Raw genomic sequence first — 19,980 nt, 5'->3', positions numbered from 1 at the left:
CAATTCCTGGATATCCTTGTTAACTTTCTGTCTCGTTGATCTGTCTAATGTTGACAGTGGAGTGTTGAAGTCTCCCATTATTATTGTATGGGAGTCTAAGTCTCTTTGTAAGTCTCTAAGGACTTGCTTTATGAATCTGGGTGCTCCTGTATTGGGTGCATATATATTTAGGATAGTTAGCTCTTCCTGTTGAATTGATCCCTTTACCATTATGTAATGGCCTTCTTTGTCTCTTTTGATCTTTGATGGTTTAAAGTCTGTTTTATCAGAGACTAGTATTGCAACCCCCGCTTTTTTTTGTTCTCCATTTGCTTGGTAAATCTTCCTCCATCCCTTTATTTTGAGCCTATGTATGTCTCTGCGTGTGAGATGGGTCTCCTGAATACAGCAGACTGATGGGTCTTTGATGGAACGTACCTCAAAATAATAAAAGCTATTTATGACAAACCCACAGCCAATATCATACTGAATGGGCAAAAACTGGAAAAATTCCCTTTGAAAACTGGCACAAGACAGGGATGCCCTCTCTCACCACTCCTATTCAACATAGTGTTGGAAGTTCTGGCTAGGGCAATCAGGCAAGAGAAAGAAATCAAGGGGATTCAGTTAGGAAAAGAAGAAGTCAAATTGTCCCTGTTTGCAGATGACATGATTGTATATTTAGAAAACCCCATTGTCTCAGCCCAAAATCTCCTTAAGCTGATAAGCAACTTCAGCAAAGTCTCAGGATACAAAATTAATGTGCAAAAATCACAAGCATTCTTATACACCAGTAACAGACAAACAGAGAGCCAAATCAGGAATGAACTTCCATTCACAATTGCTTCAAAGAGAATAAAATACCTAGGAATCCAACTTACAAGGGATGTAAAGGACCTCTTCAAGGAGAACTACAAACCACTGCTCAGTGAAATCAAAGAGGACACAAACAAATGGAAGAACATACCATGCTCATGGATAGGAAGAATCAATATCGTGAAAATGGCCATACTGCCCAAGGTAATTTATAGATTCAATGCCATCCCCATCAAGCTACCAATGAGCTTCTTCACAGAATTGGAAAAAACTGCTTTAAAGTTCATATGGAACCAAAAAAGAGCCCGCATCTCCAAGACAATCCTAAGTCAAAAGAACAAAGCTGGAGGCATCACGCTACCTGACTTCAAACTATACTACAAGGCTACAGTAACCAAAACAGCATGGTACTGGTACCAAAACAGAGATATAGACCAATGGAACAGAACAGAGTCCTCAGAAATAATACCACACATCTACAGCCATCTGATCTTTGACAAACCTGAGAGAAACAAGAAATGGGGAAAGGATTCCCTATTTAATAAATGGTGCTGGGAAAATTGGCTAGCCATAAGTAGAAAGCTGAAACTGGATCCTTTCCTTACTCCTTATACGAAAATTAATTCAAGATGGATTAGAGACTTAAATGTTAGACCTAATACCATAAAAATCCTAGAGGAAAACCTAGGTAGTACCATTCAGGACATAGGCATGGGCAAAGACTTCATGTCTAAAACACCAAAAGCAATGGCAGCAAAAGCCAAAATTGACAAATGGGATCTCATTAAACTAAAGAGCTTCTGCACAGCAAAAGAAACTACCATCAGAGTGAACAGGCAACCTACAGAATGGGAGAAAATGTTTGCAATCTACTCATCTGACAAAGGGCTAATATCCAGAACCTACAAAGAACTCAAACAAATTTACAAGAAAAAAACAAACAACCCCATCAAAAAGTGGACAAAGGATATGAACAGACATTTCTCAAAAGAAGACATTCATACAGCCAACAGACACATGAAAAAATGCTCATCATCACTGGCCATCAGAGAAATGCAAATCAAAACCACAATGAGATACCATCTCACACCAGTTAGAATGGCGATCATTCAAAAGTCAGGAAACAACAGGTGCTGGAGAGGATGTGGAGAAATAGGAACACTTTTACACTGTTGGTGGGATTGTAAACTAGTTCAACCATTATGGAAAACAGTATGGCGATTCCTCAAGGATCTAGAACTAGATGTACCATGTGACCCAGCCATCCCATTACTGGGTATATACCCAAAGGATTATAAATTATGCTGCTATAAAGACACATGCACACGTATGTTTATTGCAGCACTATTCACAATAGCAAAGACTTGGAATCAACCCAAATGTCCATCAGTGACAGATTGGATTAAGAAAATGTGGCACATATACACCATGGAATACTATGCAGCCATAAAAAAGGATGAGTTTGTGTCCTTTGTAGGGACATGGATGCAGCTGGAAACCATCATTCTTAGCAAACTATCACAAGAACAGAAAACCAAACACCGCATGTTCTCACTCATAGGTGGGAACGGAACAATGAGATCACTTGGACTCGGGAAGGGGAACATCACACACCGGGGCCTATCATGGGGAGGGGGGAGGGGGGAGGGGGGAGGGATTGCATTGGGAGTTATATCTGATGTAAATGACGAGTTGATGGGTGCAGCACACCAACATGGCACAAGTATACATATGTAACAAACCTGCACGTTGTGCACATGTACCCTACAACTTAAAGTATAATAATAATAAATAAATTAAAAAAAAAAAAAAAGACCCCTTTCCATTTAAGCTATTTGAGCACATTTCTATTCTTTGCAACCATGCATCCTAACTACTAAAAAATGCAGTTAAATCTGTGGGAATATACCCCAAACTGTTCCCAATGTCCTTTCTAGTGAGAGTCCCAGAAAGGAGAACTTTACTATCCCATGCATTTTGCAATGCTGGGATTTTAACTGCTTAGTTTTACAACAAGCATACTGTTCTTTTGAAATCAAGAAGTTAGAGCTCACTAGAAAAAAACTATAAAAAGCATTTCATGTCTATATCTTGTTCTCATAGAACCTAAAAGGTAAGTGATGAGGACATTTGAGCAGGAGGACTGATCATAATGCTGTCATGTCAAGGATGTGTCTGGGCTGAGTCTCTAGAGCTCACTGACACCATTAAGCATTTGTCCCAAGGACTTTGGATAGACTCTCCTGATACATGGATGGAAAAGCACCTCTCTTCAGTAAAGATGACTGTTTCAGCCAGATCTAGTCTGACTCTCATTCCTGAAGCTTACTGATGCCTGTTCTAACTAGGTGGCTGTTTCAAAACATTCACCCTTTCAATGGACATGATTTCACTCTCCTCAACCATTTTTTCTGCCCCAATGAAACTTTATCTTAATCCAGACTAGTTCAAAAAGTGAGAGCTGGGCACCTCTTGAGCTCTGCTGCCATCCAGTCCAATTTGGGGATTACATCCAAGAGTGAGTGGCCACACAGGCAGCACCCTGGCTGCCTGGAAGTACCCAGAGGCTCACGGCAAGGCTGCAACCACCATTCTCACAGCTCTCCCCGATCCCCATCTGGTGCCGAGACAACGGACTCAATTTCAGTCTCTGAGAGTGCAGACTTGCTGTGGCCGATCCCGTCTGGGCCTTTGTGGACTGAGAGCGATGACTACACTGCACAGAAGGAGCTGAACCGTGAGGCCTGCTGCAGAGGGTGGGCTTGTCCAAGGATTCTATTTCCACTTCCCAATGCTTTAGTCCTTGTGCCTCTTTGTCGTGATATGTTGATAAAGCCATCCAGGCAATCAACCTAGTCACTCTGTCCATAAGACTATTATACTTTCTGATGGGGCCATGGCTATATTTTTCAAAATGAAATAGCACTGATCCTGGGCTCCTGCCAACAGTCAACTGAGGGTTGGCCATCACTTTTACTCTCCTTGCTGGTTAACTACCCCTCTGCTGCTCCTCTCTATAACTGTTAACCCTCCTGTCGTTAGGAGCTGCCTATGGGCTGCCAGAAATGCCGCTGGAGGTGCAATACTCAGCGTTCGTTTCCTGAACCCTTGAGGAGCAACTGATGGACACTCTGATTAGACCTTTTTAAGCTGGGTGGTTACAGTGCGGGGAAAGGGATTTGCTGGGCCACATAAAGCTCCAACTCAGAAAGATCCTTTTCTTTATTTTCATAAACTTGACATGGGGGAATGTTTGAGCCAGAATGGCAAGATTTACAAACAAAATTACTATAATTATCATAATTATGAAAGCGGTCTGGTGGTTTGGGACTTTATTCTAAACCCACGTTTAACATAAAGCAGTCTAATTGCATCAGGTTCTAAGAATGTAGAGTGACAAATGAATGCCCCATGTGTGGTTCTTCTGTACTCAGAGCTGCTCTGATTTGGGCGGGAGGGTAAAAGTGATTTTTAAAGGAGAACTGGGTGAAATTGGAGCTAGCCCTCTGTACTTTGATGGGAAGATCTACTTGAGACCGAAATTAATTTAAGAACCATTCTTTGGTGAGGTTATCCTCGGAAACAATGACTCTGTGTTTTGAATTTATCTCAATCTGCAGAAATATAGGATCCCAAATTAAATTTCTCTAAGAAAACAGTCTCAAAATCAAGGCTAACCTGTAAGTTCAAGTACTTCTAACAAATATTCAAAAGCTAAATAGATGGTGATAAAACTGTTCTCACTCCTGACTGGTTCTAAATTTCTCTCTGATTTAGAATAAAACCCCAAAATTCTTTTTGGGGGTAGGGAGGTTTGAACAAATGATCTGTGGCACAAACCTCATAAGCTACTGAAACAGCACACATTTCCTGTCAAGCAAATTCCTAGGTTCACTAATGAAACAACACGGCATCACTGACAACATGAGAACTACATTTCTGTACTAAATAAACATACAAATTATAGATAACACACATCTGGAAGAGTCATTAAGAAGAGCATCTGCTTTCTGTGTTTACACAGTAGGATCCGGTTTTATGAAAAAAATTGTAATCTGTGCTTCACTGAATGAGACAATTGTTGCTAAAGTAAAGAAGACTCAAGTCCCGGTTGTTTGTGGGCACCTGGCTGAGCGTATTCCTGGGCATGTCCCCTCCCCTGGGACACCTGGGCCAGTACAGGTAAATGGACGCACTGAGGGAGATGGTGGGTCCTACGGTGGGGAAAGAGAGGGAACATTCCGTTGCTTTCCAGCACCAAGAAAGCATCAGTATTTCTCCTCTGGCTCTCAATAGTCAATGTATCTTTATGCAGTTCTGGTCGCTTAGACTGCAAGTAGACACTGTTTTGTTATATCATGAGATCCAATGTGGGAAGGGCAATATGCTCGGTGCTGAAATCCCGGGTTCCCGTCCAGGTTTCCCTCTTATCACCGGGCAGGTCACTGACATATCTCTGAGCCAAGGTTTCCTCACCTGTGAAAACGGGGTAAGTTACCCTTCCAAGTCTTTCACTATTTGGCAATTATGTAAGAATCTCTAACAAAGTGTCTTCTAGACTGAGGACTGGTAAATAAAGGGAAGGCATTCAAGTTTTTAGGGCTTTGGTGGCAAGAAATGAGAAGGTAAGTAGAAAGGGTTTCATTCTGACTCTCCATTCCCATCCGAAAGAATCAAATGACTTCAGCAAATTATGCTCAGCAAGGTCTTCGCTGCTCTCTTCCTCATCTTTTTCAAGCACCCACTTTAATTTCCTAGATTCACAGACAGTGAACTTGACCTCAGGTTCATGACTGAGTGTCTGTAAGCACATGCTGTGAATGCGGCATCATTCCATGAGGCAAAAGAGATGGGAGGAGAGGCTCTTGCCTGAGAAGAGCTTATAGAGGATGGAGGCACAAGAGGACGGGAGAGAGATGTCTGGAACTAGGATGGGCTGGGCTGGGCCTTGGGACCACAGGGACCATTTGCAGCAAACGGGTCTCGGCTACCCTAAGTGTTTCCTGGAGATGAAGACTTACAAAGAAATGAAGAACAGAACAATGTAGGAGAAAATGGATCCAACAGAAAGGTAGGTTTGCATTCCATCTCTACCACTTTCCACAGCAAATCTCTCCTCTCTCGACTGCAGGTTCCACACTGGCAAAGCGAGAGGGCCACTTTCTAGCTCTTCTGTTCTGATCTTCTGACTCCTTTTTGAATGGAGCATGCTGCAAGCCAGAATCTATGTCTGCCTTTTCCCAAGCTACACAGTCCCCAAGAGCTGGGTCACTGCACACCAAGTCCAGTGAACAGATGCCAGGTGGACACACGCCCGCCCCGGGGCAGAAGGCTGAGCATTACCTGGTGTGGCTGTTGGAGGAGAGGCTCTCCCAGGGCTGCACGCTGCAGCCAGCCACGGCAAAGGCTCCTCCACAGCTGCCGTCCAGCTTCATAAGCAGGGCCTTGGCAGCGTTCTCAGCTGTCTTCCGGCAGTCATGAGCTCGCTTGAGCATCTGAGTGATGTTTTCATCCCCCGACTGGTCTCCTATGTGGCAGAGAAGCCAATGGATTAATCAACATAGGCCTGGACAAGGCACGCCTGGGAGTGACTGTGCATAATTAACTCTCAGTTACTTAGGGCAGAGGTGGCGTTGTGGAGGGGCATCAGCAGTGCCCAGCCGAAGAGAAGATCTGTGTTCTGGGCCTGGCACTGTCACTTAGAAGCTGCACATGGGAAGGTTATTTCTCTGCTCTTTCTCTGGGCTCCACTGGCCTCAGGGACAAATGTAGGAGTTGGCCAATGGGATCACCACATTTCTGTTTCCAGCTCTAACATGCTCTGATTTTTCTAATGATGCAGGCTCCTGGCTTCTCCTCCTATTCAGCCACAAGTCTACCATTTGGCCATTCCTCTGTGCACTGGCACTTCCCTGTGAATGAGGGAGGGAGAAACTGGGGCAAAACTGTGCCATCTTTCCACATGTCTACAGCTTTGATTAGAGCCCTGTGTGGGGGCAAGAGAGACAAAACTAATGGTTCAGACGAGAGCTTTAGATCGCCTCTGTATTATATGTACCAATGCCACCCCTGACCCTTCTCTTGGCTTGGTAATCGTGGTGAACTCAAATGCCTCCAGGAGCCAGGTAACTGGGCTAGTGCAGAACATCAGGGTGTGGTGGGCGCTCGCACAGACCAGGCAGTGAAGTCCCTGCCCAAAATGTTCACATTGCTATCGTGTTTTAAAACTGTGCTGGAAAAGACAAAACTATAGAGATAGTGAAAAGATCATGGGTGCCTGAGCTGAGGTGGGAGGACTGCTTGAACCTAGGAGTTCAAATACAGCCTCGGTAACAGAGCAAGACCCTGTCTCCAAAACGACAACAAGAACAACAGCAACAACAATGGTTGCCAGGGGATGGGGGTGGGGGAGGAATGAATAGGTGGAGCCAGAGAACGTTTGGGGCAGTGAAACTACTCTGTATGATACTATAATGGCAGACTCAAGTTATTATACATTGGCCCAAACCCAAGAATGTACAGGACCAAGAGTGAGCCCTGATGTACACTATGGGCTCTGGGTGATGACGATGTGTGACTGTAGGTTTATCACTTGTAACTAATATACTACCCTGATGGGGGATGCTGAAAATGGGGGAGGCCGTGCACGTTGAGGGTTGGAGGCATATGGGAAATCTCTGTACCTTCCTCTCAGTTTTGCTGTGAACCTAAAACTGCTCTAAGCAAAGTCTTAAAAAAGCAAAACAAAACAGAAACTGTGCTGGCTGAACAAATCACTAGTTTGCTACCTGCACAGCACAGATCCACGCTCTTCCAAATATTTCAAAATGAAATCTTACGCCAAACCATACAAAATGCTATTCTAACATACAAACAAGATAAACGTGGAATTGGATGAAGTGGGCAGAAGTGGGAGACGCTCAGAGTCCCACCCTCCAACCCCACTGCCGAGGCCCAGAGAAACTCCTCCAGCTTCCCAGGGCACAGTTTGAAAACCACTGGCCTAAAGCATCTGTGAATGAAAGAACGAACAAAATGAATGCCTGTGACATCAACAAGAAACAAAGAAAAGACCCACAATCACAGACCCTGTGGGTGCACGTCACAAACGAGTTCTTGCTTTGCTGTGCGGCAGCTCTACGGCATGATGGGGCCGTATGACGGGCCAGCTGCTGCCGTCAGCAGAATGCAAGGGCGGGGCTGAACAGGGAACTGCTAAAAATCAAGCCTGCCCTCAGCACTACAGAGAATGGGCAGGAAATGGGGTGGACCCATTCCGCAGGCCAAAAATCCCTGGAACTCCCTCCTGTCATTTCTCTGACAAGCTTCACGTCTCACTTCTCTCCATGAATAAGACATTTTACATATATCTCACCACTGACCGCTCTTTGGAAGCAGGCATGACATTACTGACTGGCTCATCTTATAAATGTATACATGAGCTTCCCAGTATTAGGTAAATACAAAGCATTTCATTATTGATTTTGAATGTTTAAAAGGCAGATTTAGTTAAGCTCTTTCAGCTCCTACACCAAATAACTGCACTGAGTAGGTACATGCCTAATGAAAGGTACCTTGTGAGGCCTGAACAGGTTTAAGACACTCCTCTGATACCAACTGGAAATACAAAGATTGACTTTTTTCCTTTAATTTATCGTTTTTCTTAATACATATATTAATTTAAAAAAAACCTGACAGCAGGCCAAGATCAGTTTAGGATCTGTTTCATATGAGGAGTAAAGTTTTATGGTTCAGTTAAAAGACCTGAAAAATGAGGTTTCTAATGGAAATGCTGGCAGAGTTTCTACTTCTGGGCTGGGCTGGTAATACTATTAAAAAAAAACCAGAGGGAGGAGCAGAGCATGGCTCTCCATACAAATGAAGGCGTGCTCCTTTGTTGGATCACTTGGATATGAAGCAGGAAATTAATACCCAGGATACTTTCCTTCCTTCAGTTTTGCTTCAGATTCCTGTGCAAATTGAAACTGAAGGAGGAAACACATGTGAGTGTGCACTGCAAAAGTGAGCCCCCAGGCAAGAGGGGTGGAGTGGGGAAGAAGGACAGGAGGGTGCATTCAGAAGGTGCCTGGATGGTGACCTCCTTGCAGGGTGTATCCTGGATGGACAAGTCCTAATAGAAGCTCACAGCGGAAAGCCGGTCCATGACAGAGGCCTGGCCACACACATGGGAATGCCTGGCCTGCCCACACCACCCATCTTTGGCTCTGGAGTGACCTGGCCACCTTGGCTTCCTGTTTACTTGCTATTGCCTCTCCGAAGGCTAAGGGGGTATCTGGGGCTTAGCTCTGCCTGGAGAAATGTCCACCTTTCTTCTTGGGTCTCTCTTTCCTCTTAGCACTGTTTCTGCCACAGTCGTCACATCACTGCAGGCTCAGAGCCACAATCACTGGCCACATTTTAGCAAATGCTGCTGCTTCCTAGAATGACACGCTTGTGTCTGTCCCAGTTAGATACTCCTTCCACCTTACTCAAAATGGAGGGATAGAAGTGAGCGGGCAGTGCAGATCGCAAGGTACAGGTCAGGCCAACAGGGCACAGGATCCCCGGGGCTGGGGGAAGGACAGGCACAGGAAAGCGAGGTGGGTGAACATTCTGTGATGCTGACACAAGCAGGGGGTGAAACTACTTCTTCTTTATTTGTAAGACACCTGGAGACCTGGCAGGGGAAACCCATGTTTCAAAACTACTCAAAAGCTGGGCACAGTGACTCACGCCTGTAATCCCAGCACTTTGGGAGGCTGAGGCAGGTGGATCACTTGAGGTCAGGAGTTTGAGACCAGGTTGACCATCATGGTGAAACTCTGTCTCTACTAAAAATACAAAATTAGCTGGGCGTGGTGGCATATGTCTGTAATCCCGGCTACTCGGGAGGCTGAGGCAGGAGGATGCTTGAACCCAGGAGGTGAAGGTTGCAGTGAGCCAAGATTGCACCACTGTACTCCAGCCTAGACAACAAGAGCAAAACTCTACCTCAAAACCAACAAACAAAAAAACAACTACTACTCAGAGATAAATTTGGAGAAGCTCAGCCAATGAAACGAGACGAGGTGAAGGCCATGTGGCAGCAGCATGCGCCTTGACAACAGGCATCAGAGAGGCAGCTGTGGACACGCCAGCCCCTTTCATCGCTGATGCGGCCCCAGCTCCATCTGGCCCCACTGTCAGCCCAGGAGAATGCAGCTCCTAAGAAGGCTTGTTTGTTTTAACTTGTCTGCTATTCTGTTTCCACTCCAGTTCTTGCTGCATTCAACATAAACAATTTACCCACTCAGTCATGAGGAAAAACGAAAAACACACTTGACAACCAAATTTTGTGTTGTCAGGAGATGATTCAATGCCAGCCGCCGAGACAGGGGCAGGAGCAAAGGAGGCAGGGAGACAAGAGGAGGAAGAGGGACTCCGGAGACACTTACCAGGGGAGGACCCCACGCCCGCCGCTCGGAACTGCCCCAGGATGAGGCTCTGCTCACTCTCCGCCAGCGCCAGGAGGAGTTCATAGGCTTCGATGCACTGCTCGCTGAAACAAAGCACACGCGGCCTCAGCCCTGGCAGGGAACAGCGGACACCTTCAATGTGGCGCAGGTTCCTGCGCAGGAGGCAGCTCAGGTGCTGTCTCGGCCTCACTCTCCACACAGGCAAGGAAACCACCCATGAATATTCCCAGGTCAAGGCCAGTGGCTTGCTCTTTCATTTGGCCTTTTTATTTTTAAACTTTTAACTTGGTTCTGGAAAAATACAACAGAAACAATAAAGGTGGGAGAGGCAAGTGTGTCATCCCTTCAGTGACCAGCTGAAAGGACCACGTGATTCCCTTGTGGTAGGCCGCTCCAGGCAGTCCCGCTGAGCCCGCACCCTGCTGTCCACACCCTTGTGCTGTCCCCCATTCGCACTGTACCAGGGTTGGTCTGTGTGACCAAAGCGATAGTAGGTCACTTCCAAAATAGCTTACTAAAAATCCCTGACTTCCATCTTGGTCATTCTCTCTCACTTCACTCTCTCTCAGACCATCCTCCCTGGAGCAGGCCAGCGGTCGTGTCTTGAAGACTCTCAGTCAGTCCTATGGAGAGGTCCACATGGGGAGTAATGACTAAGGCCTCCAGCCAACAGCCATGGAAGAGAGCCTTCTTAGAGCAGATCCTCCAAGCTCCCGCTGAGGTCTCAGATGGTACAGTCCTGGCTGACAGCTTGACCAGAATCTCACAAGAGACCCTAAGGCAGAACCACCTACTAAGCCACCCCAGGTTCCTGATCCTTGAAATTGTGATGCAGTAAGTGATTAGTCATACAACAATAGGTAACTAATATAACATCCCACAAGGAGATGGTTTTGACCCAGACCTGCACTATTCAATATAGTAGCTACTAGCCACAAATAGCTACTTAAATTGAAAACATTTTGAGTTAAATAAAATGAAAAAGTCCATTCCTCCATTGCAGTAGCCATACTTCATATGTTCAGTAGCCATACATGGCTAGTGGTTACCATATTGGGCAGTGCATGTAGAGAACAGTTCCATCATCACAGAAAAGTTCTATCGGATTCTCATAAAACTAGAAGTGCTTAAAATGTCTCATGAAACATTCTTAGGCTTTCACAAAATCTCTGACAAGAGTTTGAGTTTGGATTTCTAGGAGGAGGAAACATAGTCACTCTTCTCTGTGCCCATCATTCATTGGGCAAACAAGGAAAAATATCAAAGAACAGTTCCTTTCCTGTAGCCTGAGACCCACGTGGCCCACGTCCACACAAGAGGTGGAACATATGCACAACATCCTCAGGGGCCCAGATAACATGCCTTCAGTAGGAACATTTCCTCTTTAAGAAAGTAACCATCTAGCTTCTTCAAGCTGAACAGCGGATGTGTTGCCTCATTTAGTCAACAATTTGTTTTGATTGCCTTTATTTTCACTGTCCTTTACTAACAGTTAAGACAAACAGCTGAAATGCTAGACCTAGGTACTTCCAGTTCCTAGTTTCAAGGGCAGTTCATATTCCAGACATGTGAGGACACTTCCTTATCCATGAGGTTGTACTAATGTGGAGAAAGACCTTTCTGCTCAAAGGCAGATTGTGGGCGGACAGCAGCCAGCTTTCAAGGGTTATCACAGATGGGTTATCTGCTTGCTTTGCTGTCTGTAAACCAGAATGATTGCTTTGTAGCTTTGGTCTCATTTATTTTGCTTTGATTATTTCTTGAATAAACAAGAATGTTTCTTAAAACAATACCAAACTTTTTAGAGGATGCTAAGTGTACGATACAGTCAACTACTCTGAGGCCTTGGCAAAAACGCTTAAGTGGTAATGCTAATAAAAGAAACCTATGATGATAATAATAAGGGATAGTTTTGCAGCTTTAAACAAGCAGTAATTTAAAAACAGATAAATTTCAAAGTGATGAGGCAGAAAAAAAAAAGCGGTCCATTCAAATTACAACTTGCTCACCAATGAGTGAATTGTAATTATTTAAACTGGCTTGTTCTCATGACAAAAAATCAGCAGCATGCCTGAAGAGCCAGGAAAATATTCATATCCTTTGACCTACAGTTCCTGCTGCCGGATTTTATCCAGAGGAAAATATTCAAAAGAATGAAGATCTTATCTGCATTAAATTATTCATCATAGAATTATTTTTAATATTAAAAGTCTAAATGTCCTTTAGAAAAGTGAGTAAATTAACAATATAAAAACTTGATGGAGGGGTTACAGCCATTCAGAATAAATAGAGGCTATTAAAAGCAACATTTTACAACTATGACAAAGAAATAGAATGCACTAGATTTATAGCAATGTAAATTACATATGAATATGAATAAAAATCTGCAAGAACAAATGAACATGTAACACACCAAAAAATCGATATTTTGAGTGATAGTACCTAAATGAAATAATATTTAAGATGAATATGCTAGGAGAAATATACCTGTTTACTAATATCATATTCATTACTCTTAGCTATCTGCTGGTCCAAACCGCCAGATATGCCTTCTAGAAGCCTATTTCCTGCTTTTATTCTGCAGGTTACTCTGGATGCATTTCTACCCTGAAGTAGCTCCAAACATCCCAGTGTGTGCCTTGCGCTGTTTTCCTACCTGTATTGCAAGGCCAGCCTCAGCGCTGTGGCGTTGGATTCATATTTTCCCACCAGCATGCTCATCCTCTCGGCATTGCTTTTACATTCCTCCAGGGTTATGGTCAGGAGATCATTTTGGGATTTGAGGTGCTCAATCCGGCTACAAAGGAACAAAAATCAGTTTCACACTAGGGTTACAATTAATTTGCCAATATTTCAGTTGTCTCATTTATGTTCAGGCCAGAAAAGGATGCTAGGATGTGGGCTTGTCAGATTAGTAGCTGACACAGTATTTTGTCAAAGAAGCAACTCTACATAAAAGTATTACTAAACTCTGTGTGAATTACAAATAAAAAATAAGCCCCCTGGTTAAAAATAAGACCCCCAGCCATCGCCACGCTCACTCCAGGTCTAGCATGGGCAGGGCACAGTGCTAGGCTCTGGAGATATTCCAAGGAAAGAAGACAGCTGTGCAACCTCCAGGTCCCCATCATGTGGAACACCTGGTGGGCTTAGGTAAGTCACCCTCCACATGCAGGGATGAAAAGCAGCATCACAGCAGTCATGGCTATCTGTTAAGCCTTTGTTTTAGTGATTCTCCCAGCAGCCCTTTCAATTAAGTATTGTTATTCCCATTTCAGATGAGGAGATGGAGGCCCAGAACATTAAGTATCTTGCCCTGGGATTTGAACCAGATCTCATCCTCATAATCACAAACAACAGAGAGAACCAAAGGATGAATCAGTGAGTGAATAGGAACCACCCTGGTGGCCTTTAAGTGGGAAATGGACCAGGAGCTGTGGATTGTACCCAAAGCTCCTTTCGGGTTACACAATCTAGCAGCTCTAACTAGTGGTAGGATAAGCATTGGGAACTTGAAGTTTTACAGGATTCAGAACTGTAGATTCAGGGCAAATGAGTTTATGGCAAAGTCAGCAAACAAATGAATAATATAATCCTTCAGCTTCTCCATTTTCCATCTCAGGGCACAGATGCTCTTGATGCCACAATTCATTTTCCATGGGACACATCTATTTGTAGTACTCTGACCACTAAGTCTTAAAGAGAAAGAGCTTCACACACACAAACTGCCAGTGACTTGAAATGTTAAGGGGTTTGGAAGCCATCAGCTTCAAGGAAAAATCTTAGACTTACGCCTTAGAGCAGAATATGGAGACATTTGCCAACATGGAAGATACTTGGTGAGTGTAGAAGAACTAAGATCACTGCCAGGCTCTGGCCACTCTGAGGTCATTTCAAGGTAAGGTGCTATACGAATGCTTTTCTGCCCCTGTTCACGTTAAGCCTTCTTGAAAACAGTCCCCATTCTCTCATTTTCTTTTCTTTTCTTTTCTTTTTTTTTTTTGAGACGGAGTCTCACTCTGTCGCCCAGGCTGGAGTGCAGTGGCCGAATCTCAGCTCACTGCAAGCTCCACCTCCTGGGTTCACGCCATTCTCCTGCCTCAGCCTCCCGAGTAGCTGGGACTACAGGTGCCCGCCACCACGCCCGGCTAGTTTTTTGTATTTTTTTAGTAGAGACGGGGTTTCACCGTGTTAGCCAGGATAGTCTCGATCTCCTGACCTCATGATCTGCCCGTCTCGGCCTCCCAAAGTGCTGGGATTACAGGCTTCAGCCACCGCACCAGCCATTTACTTTTCAACTTGCTCCAGTCTATAGTCCATCCCTGTTAATTAGATAAAGCCTTTACCCAACTCATAGACCTCCATGTGGCCAAGCCCATCTCAGGGCCCTTCTCAGGCAACACCTCACTGATCTGTTACTCTTCCCTTCTTAAAGAGCTCCCCTCACTTAAGCCAGGGTGGGTCTCTGCTGGTTTTCTTCCTGCCCTAGCAGCTACTTCCTCTCAGTCGCCTTTGCTAGATGCTCATTCTCTATAAAATTGGGAAGGCTTGGCATTCTCTCGGGGCTGTCCCGGGGTCCCCTCTGCTATCGACGCTCCCACCCTAGGGGCGATTTCTTTCCAGTTCCATGACGTTATTAGGCAGGTAAGATCCACTGGCTCCCAACTTTCTCTAGCCCAGAGCTTGCCTCTGAGGGCCAGGTTCACATATCCAGCTGCCTTCCTGACATTTCCCTTTGCTGTCACATTGCTACCTCCAATGTAACATTCCAAAGTGGGATTCTTGATTTTCCCTGCACCTCATCCTCCCTTATCTTCTCCATCTCAGTAAATGCCAACACCGTCTACCCAACACTACATGCCAGACCAAGCTTGTCCAACCTGTAGGCTGCATGCGGCCAACACAAATTTGTAAACTTTCTTAAAACATTACGAGATAGTTTTGCAATTTTTTTTTTTAGTTCATCAGCTATCATTACTGTTAGTGGATTTTAGGTTTGGCCCGAGACATTCCTCTTCTTCCAATGTGGTCCAGGAAGCCAAAAGATTGGACACTCCTGCACTAGACCCCTGAGAATCTTTTTTGAGACCATCCCTTTCTCTCATCCAAGTGGAACCCAGCTGCAGTTTCCACTGCTTTCAGCACCGCACATGCCGTGCGTGAAGCCCCTGGCCCCATCCCGCTACAGCTAACCTTGTGCACCGCAAAGATCGTGCTGCTTCCACTCTTATCCCACCTTTCCCATTTTTCACACCCGGGTGACCTTCCATAGTGTCAATCAGATCTTGTTCTTCCACATTCGAAAACTCTTTAATGACTTCCAATTATACTTAGAATAAAGAGTAAAATGTGTCCATGGCATCAAAACCCACATCTGAGCCAGCCCCTGCTCTGCCACCTCATCTCGTGTAGCTTCTTCCCCTTACTCCATTTCAGTTCCATTGGCCTTTGGACAGTTCCTCTTTCAGGCCTCATAGTTGTTAAGTGGCCATAAGGATATCAGTTTGCCATATGGCTGCTTTTTTTTTTTTTTTTTTTTTGTAATCCATCTCAATGTAAGCCTCCCCTCTTCAGACACCTTCCCTGACTACCCATCGAAAAATCAACCCTCCCTCAGCTTCTGCTGGTGTCCTATTTATTTCCTTCTTGGATCTTTCTTATCATCTTGTTTGTTTTCTCCTTGGTCTATTTTCCCTAACAGAATATAAGCTCCATGAGAGCAGGGACCCTATCTGTTTTACTTTGCTTTGCATGCCACGTAGCCTAGCATATAGTAGATGTTTAACACAGATTTGTTAGAGAAGGAAAGCATTTTGGTGGGTACGGATGTCACCCCTCCCCTGCCAATCATGAAGTTAAAGGCTAACATACTTTGAGAGTAATAGGCCTTACTATAACTTTGAGGTAGGTAGTTAAAATAGCAGACATCAGGATATACTGGTAGCTTATTTCTAAGAAGCCCCAGGTTCCCGCAGCAGCTAGGATCACAGAGATGACAATGGAGGTGAGGTCAATGGGTAAGGGTTGGAATTCCATCTCAGCTACTTAATAGCTCCGGATTTAAGACAAGTCACTCAACTTGGGACTTCAAAGTCTTTGTTTTCTCATTTGCAAAACAGGACTACTCTACCCTCACAGGTTGAGGATTAAGTGGCTGTCTGTGAGAGCCCTTTGTAAGCTGTTAAACACCACAATAACATGAGCTACCAGTAAAATATTTCTCCCTTCTTTGGTCTCTACTGGGTGTATATAACTGAGTAGAAAACAACTCCCCTATTCAAGTTCAGCCACAAATCCAACTTGTTAAATCCCAGAATCTGTAGAGAGGAGATCCTCACTAAATTGAGGTCCCCCTGAAGGCATCTGACTTCATTAAATTGCAAAGGGCATATCTGATTCAATTTTTAAGCACTCCCAGGCCAGTGATAGTGAAAAGACTGCTTCTTTACTGCCACTAAGTAATCATCAGGATTATCACTCTTAAGTATTCTGGATTTAATAAGGAAACCATTTAATTTCAAGATTTAAAATGACCTAGATTGTGAATTACCTTAGTTCTCAAGAACTATATTAAACAGCTTCAAATCAGGGAGGACTAACATGATAATTCAATTTATTCTGGTTTGCCATACACAAGAGGAATGGAATTAAGCAATGGTAGATGGGGAAGGGTATCCCTATTTCTTCCTGGTTAGCTCATAAGCCTTTCAAATTCTTACAATGCTCTTCCACTAAAGATTGGTAGGTCAAGGCAGCCACACCACACTCAGATGCGACTCAACAGTCCATTCTGCCACTGCAGAACCAATTCTGAGGCCAAGTGGTTTCCATGGTTTGGCCCTGGTCCTTCTCCTTTGCTTTGTTAGCAACTCCCTCATCACTGGTATGACACATAAGAGAGTCTTTGCCAACAGGCAAAAGGGCAAACTGAAACCACCTCTTTTGAAAGACTTGAAAAGAATCCATATAACGGGGTATACGGTAAAATTACTCTAGGTAGGGCAGTTAGGATAGGATGTAGGGACCCAAGACTGAGCACATTTGCAAAAAGCATAAATAAAATTAGGCAACCATCAGGAAGAGCAAGGACAGATAGACCAGCATGCCTGGTCCACGTCAGGAACGGCCCTACCAGATTGCCTTTGCTGGTTCTAGTAGCTCCAAGTGCCCCTGAGATGCTGACTCAACATTCCAGAACTTCCTTTTGTGGTTCTCTGCTGCACAGGCCTGCATGCTTGGCAGTCACCTGTGACCTACTGCCATTCTGTAGGGGCTGCTCCCAGGACTCACTATGTAATTTGCAAGGTCCAGTGTGAAACTAAAAAAGTGGAGTCCCTTGTTTAACAGTATTAAGAATTTAAAATGGTGACAGCAGAGCAGTGAAGCAAGCATGGTACCTTTCTAAGCACAAGGCCCATGTGAATGCCCAGGTCACAGCCATGATGGCAGCTCAGACTGTTGGGAGCACTCCTCTGATGACCAAGGTGGTGGGAACTTCCAACCCCACCAGCCTGACAGTATTGCTCTGTCACAATACGTAAGCCACCTTGAACACATCTTTGGAAAGAGAAGTAAGGAGCAGCAGCTCCTCCCTGCCCCAGGATCAAATCGATAGGATCTCTCCTCACCTATTTAGCCGTTCTGTTTCCACCTCAAACTCTCTAATCTTGCTTTCTGAGATGGCAGATCCGTGTGAGTAGAGCGTTTGGAAAATCTCTTGGATGTTGGAGCAGTCCTGAAGTGAGTGGGCCAGATGTTCTGCCACACTGCTGGATACCTGCAAAAAGAAGCATTAATTCCCCTTTGGAACGTGTCACTTCAGAGATGCTGGTTGCCACGCATGTTTTGTATGCAAAAGAATTTAATTCTCAAGATATTCCTTGAGAATCAGGAACTGGGAGGATGGTTACCCTAACGGTTCTCAGTTTATATGACAGAATCCTAGTATGAAAAGTTAACTAATAAATACTATAAAAGCAGTAGAAGAAAAAAGAAAACAGGATCAAAATATGACTCCCTCCCCAAGCACGTGGCGCTGGGCAGCCAGGATGGGGAGATCATGCCTTACTGGAGTTCCTAAAATTCTGAATGTTGAACAGAATCAGGATTTCTTTCCCCTATCCTGAATTCTTTGCTACTCCAGGTCACTGTTTTTGGTTTCTGTAGCCCAGGAGAGGGGCTGACTCCTTCATTTTCACATTTTGGCTTTGGCATGGAATCTGAATACATGCAATTTTTGCTCAGTGTAAAATTCTAAATTAGGGCCTTAAAATGCTATTTTAAGGCTCTGTCTCTGAGGATCAAATAGCTGGCTCTCTCAGCCTCATCCCCAATCCTAAAAGATCCCTTAAAGAAATGAAACTAATCCTTTTCACCATCCATCAGCTCTTACAGTCCCAGGGGGTTGCCTGACTCCACAAATGAAAACTCTGGGACTAAACTGAAGGTTCTGGTCTTTCCTACCACTGGGTTAGGCTTCAAAGACAATATTCCTCCTCAGTAGAGAGCACATCCCCTTTCAAGATGGATGTGCAAAAGGCAAAGTTCTTTTAGAGCTCTTCGTCTCTAGGGTAGCAGGGTGATATAAGACAGATACTTCAAGACTTTCATCTATATCACCAAGAACTGGACCTAAATCATTTCATTCTGAATGGTTTCAAGGAAAGGAAAAAAAATCTCCCCTAAAGCTGAAGAATTAATTCACCATATGGATGGAAATCATCATACATTGTAATTTAATCCTTTGGAAGGAAATCAGGTGTGATTTACTATTATAACTGGTTTATTGGAGATAGACTTTGGAAGTTATTCTGTCATCTATAATTGATTGTCTGTGTAGCTCTACCGGGTACTTTCTTGCCTTGCTTCTCGTGAACACTCACCCCTATGCTACTGATTTCTGAGCCCAGGACTGGCCGATCAGATGATGATGATTCAGACCTTGTCTTTGATAGCTTCACCCTCTCAGCAATCTTAAAAAAGAAAACAAAGCATTATAGAAAACTACACACCACTCCCCAGATAAACTGTTGGGACTATGTTTATACAGGGCTGTTTAGCCATGTCAACTAAATGATTAAAGAACTTGTTAAGAACAGCTCATTTGTCCAATTTTTCTACCACCAGCTTAAGCCAGGGCCTTTCAACTTCAGCACTGCTGATATTTTGGCTTGGATAATTCTTTTTGTGGGGATCTGTCCTGTGCATTGTAGGATATTTAGCAGCATCTCTGGCCTCTAGCCACAAGATGCCAGTAGCACTCCAATTGTGACCATCAAAAATGTCTCTAGACATTGCCAAATGTCCCCTGGAGGAAGAGCTCACTTCTGGTTAGAAAACACTGGTTTAACCCAACTTATTAAACTTGATAGTTAAGAACCAACCTTATTGTGGTGGCTAGTAGAGCTACTAGGCAAGCCAACAGGCATAATTTTAATCATCTGAGACAGACTCAACACATGTACTGGGGGCTGTGCCAGCGAATGAGTGGGGCTACTTCTCACAGCTGCCACAGCCTGTCCATCATAATCTATTTTTCTTTTTTTCTGGCAGAGCTGTCAGTCTTGTGAGTGGGGAGATCATTGGTTCATTACTCAAGGTCCCCCACTGGGCTGAACCTTAGTCTTTGAGAGCAACTCTGTCCACTGTGAAGTACTGGAGCACTTGACAAAACGTCTCACTCTCCATAATGACTTGTCAGCTGTGACATTCTCCAGCTGGCTGATTAATG

At 44.3% G+C, this 19,980-nt stretch overlaps 1 protein-coding gene across 2 annotated transcripts in view; it reads right to left on the bottom strand.

Annotated features, from left to right (window-relative positions):
* Window positions 1-19,980, bottom strand: part of MCC (MCC regulator of WNT signaling pathway) — a 474,315-nt gene that overhangs the window by 41,071 nt on the left and 413,264 nt on the right. For both annotated transcript variants that reach the window (XM_008014163.3, XM_008014164.3), the window contains 5 exons: window positions 19,133-19,222; window positions 17,879-18,027; window positions 12,907-13,047; window positions 10,230-10,333; window positions 6,139-6,322 (listed from right to left, as the gene is read on the bottom strand). In XM_008014163.3, coding sequence (XP_008012354.1) covers window positions 6,139-6,322; window positions 10,230-10,333; window positions 12,907-13,047; window positions 17,879-18,027; window positions 19,133-19,222 — 668 coding nt within the window. The remainder of the gene's footprint in view (window positions 1-6,138; window positions 6,323-10,229; window positions 10,334-12,906; window positions 13,048-17,878; window positions 18,028-19,132; window positions 19,223-19,980) is intronic.

This window comes from Chlorocebus sabaeus, chromosome 23, assembly GCF_047675955.1.
Source record: "Chlorocebus sabaeus isolate Y175 chromosome 23, mChlSab1.0.hap1, whole genome shotgun sequence".
Lineage (NCBI taxonomy): Eukaryota > Metazoa > Chordata > Mammalia > Primates > Cercopithecidae > Chlorocebus > Chlorocebus sabaeus.
Note: the sequence above shows the minus strand (reverse complement) of the source record. Positions and strands in the feature narration are given on the sequence as shown.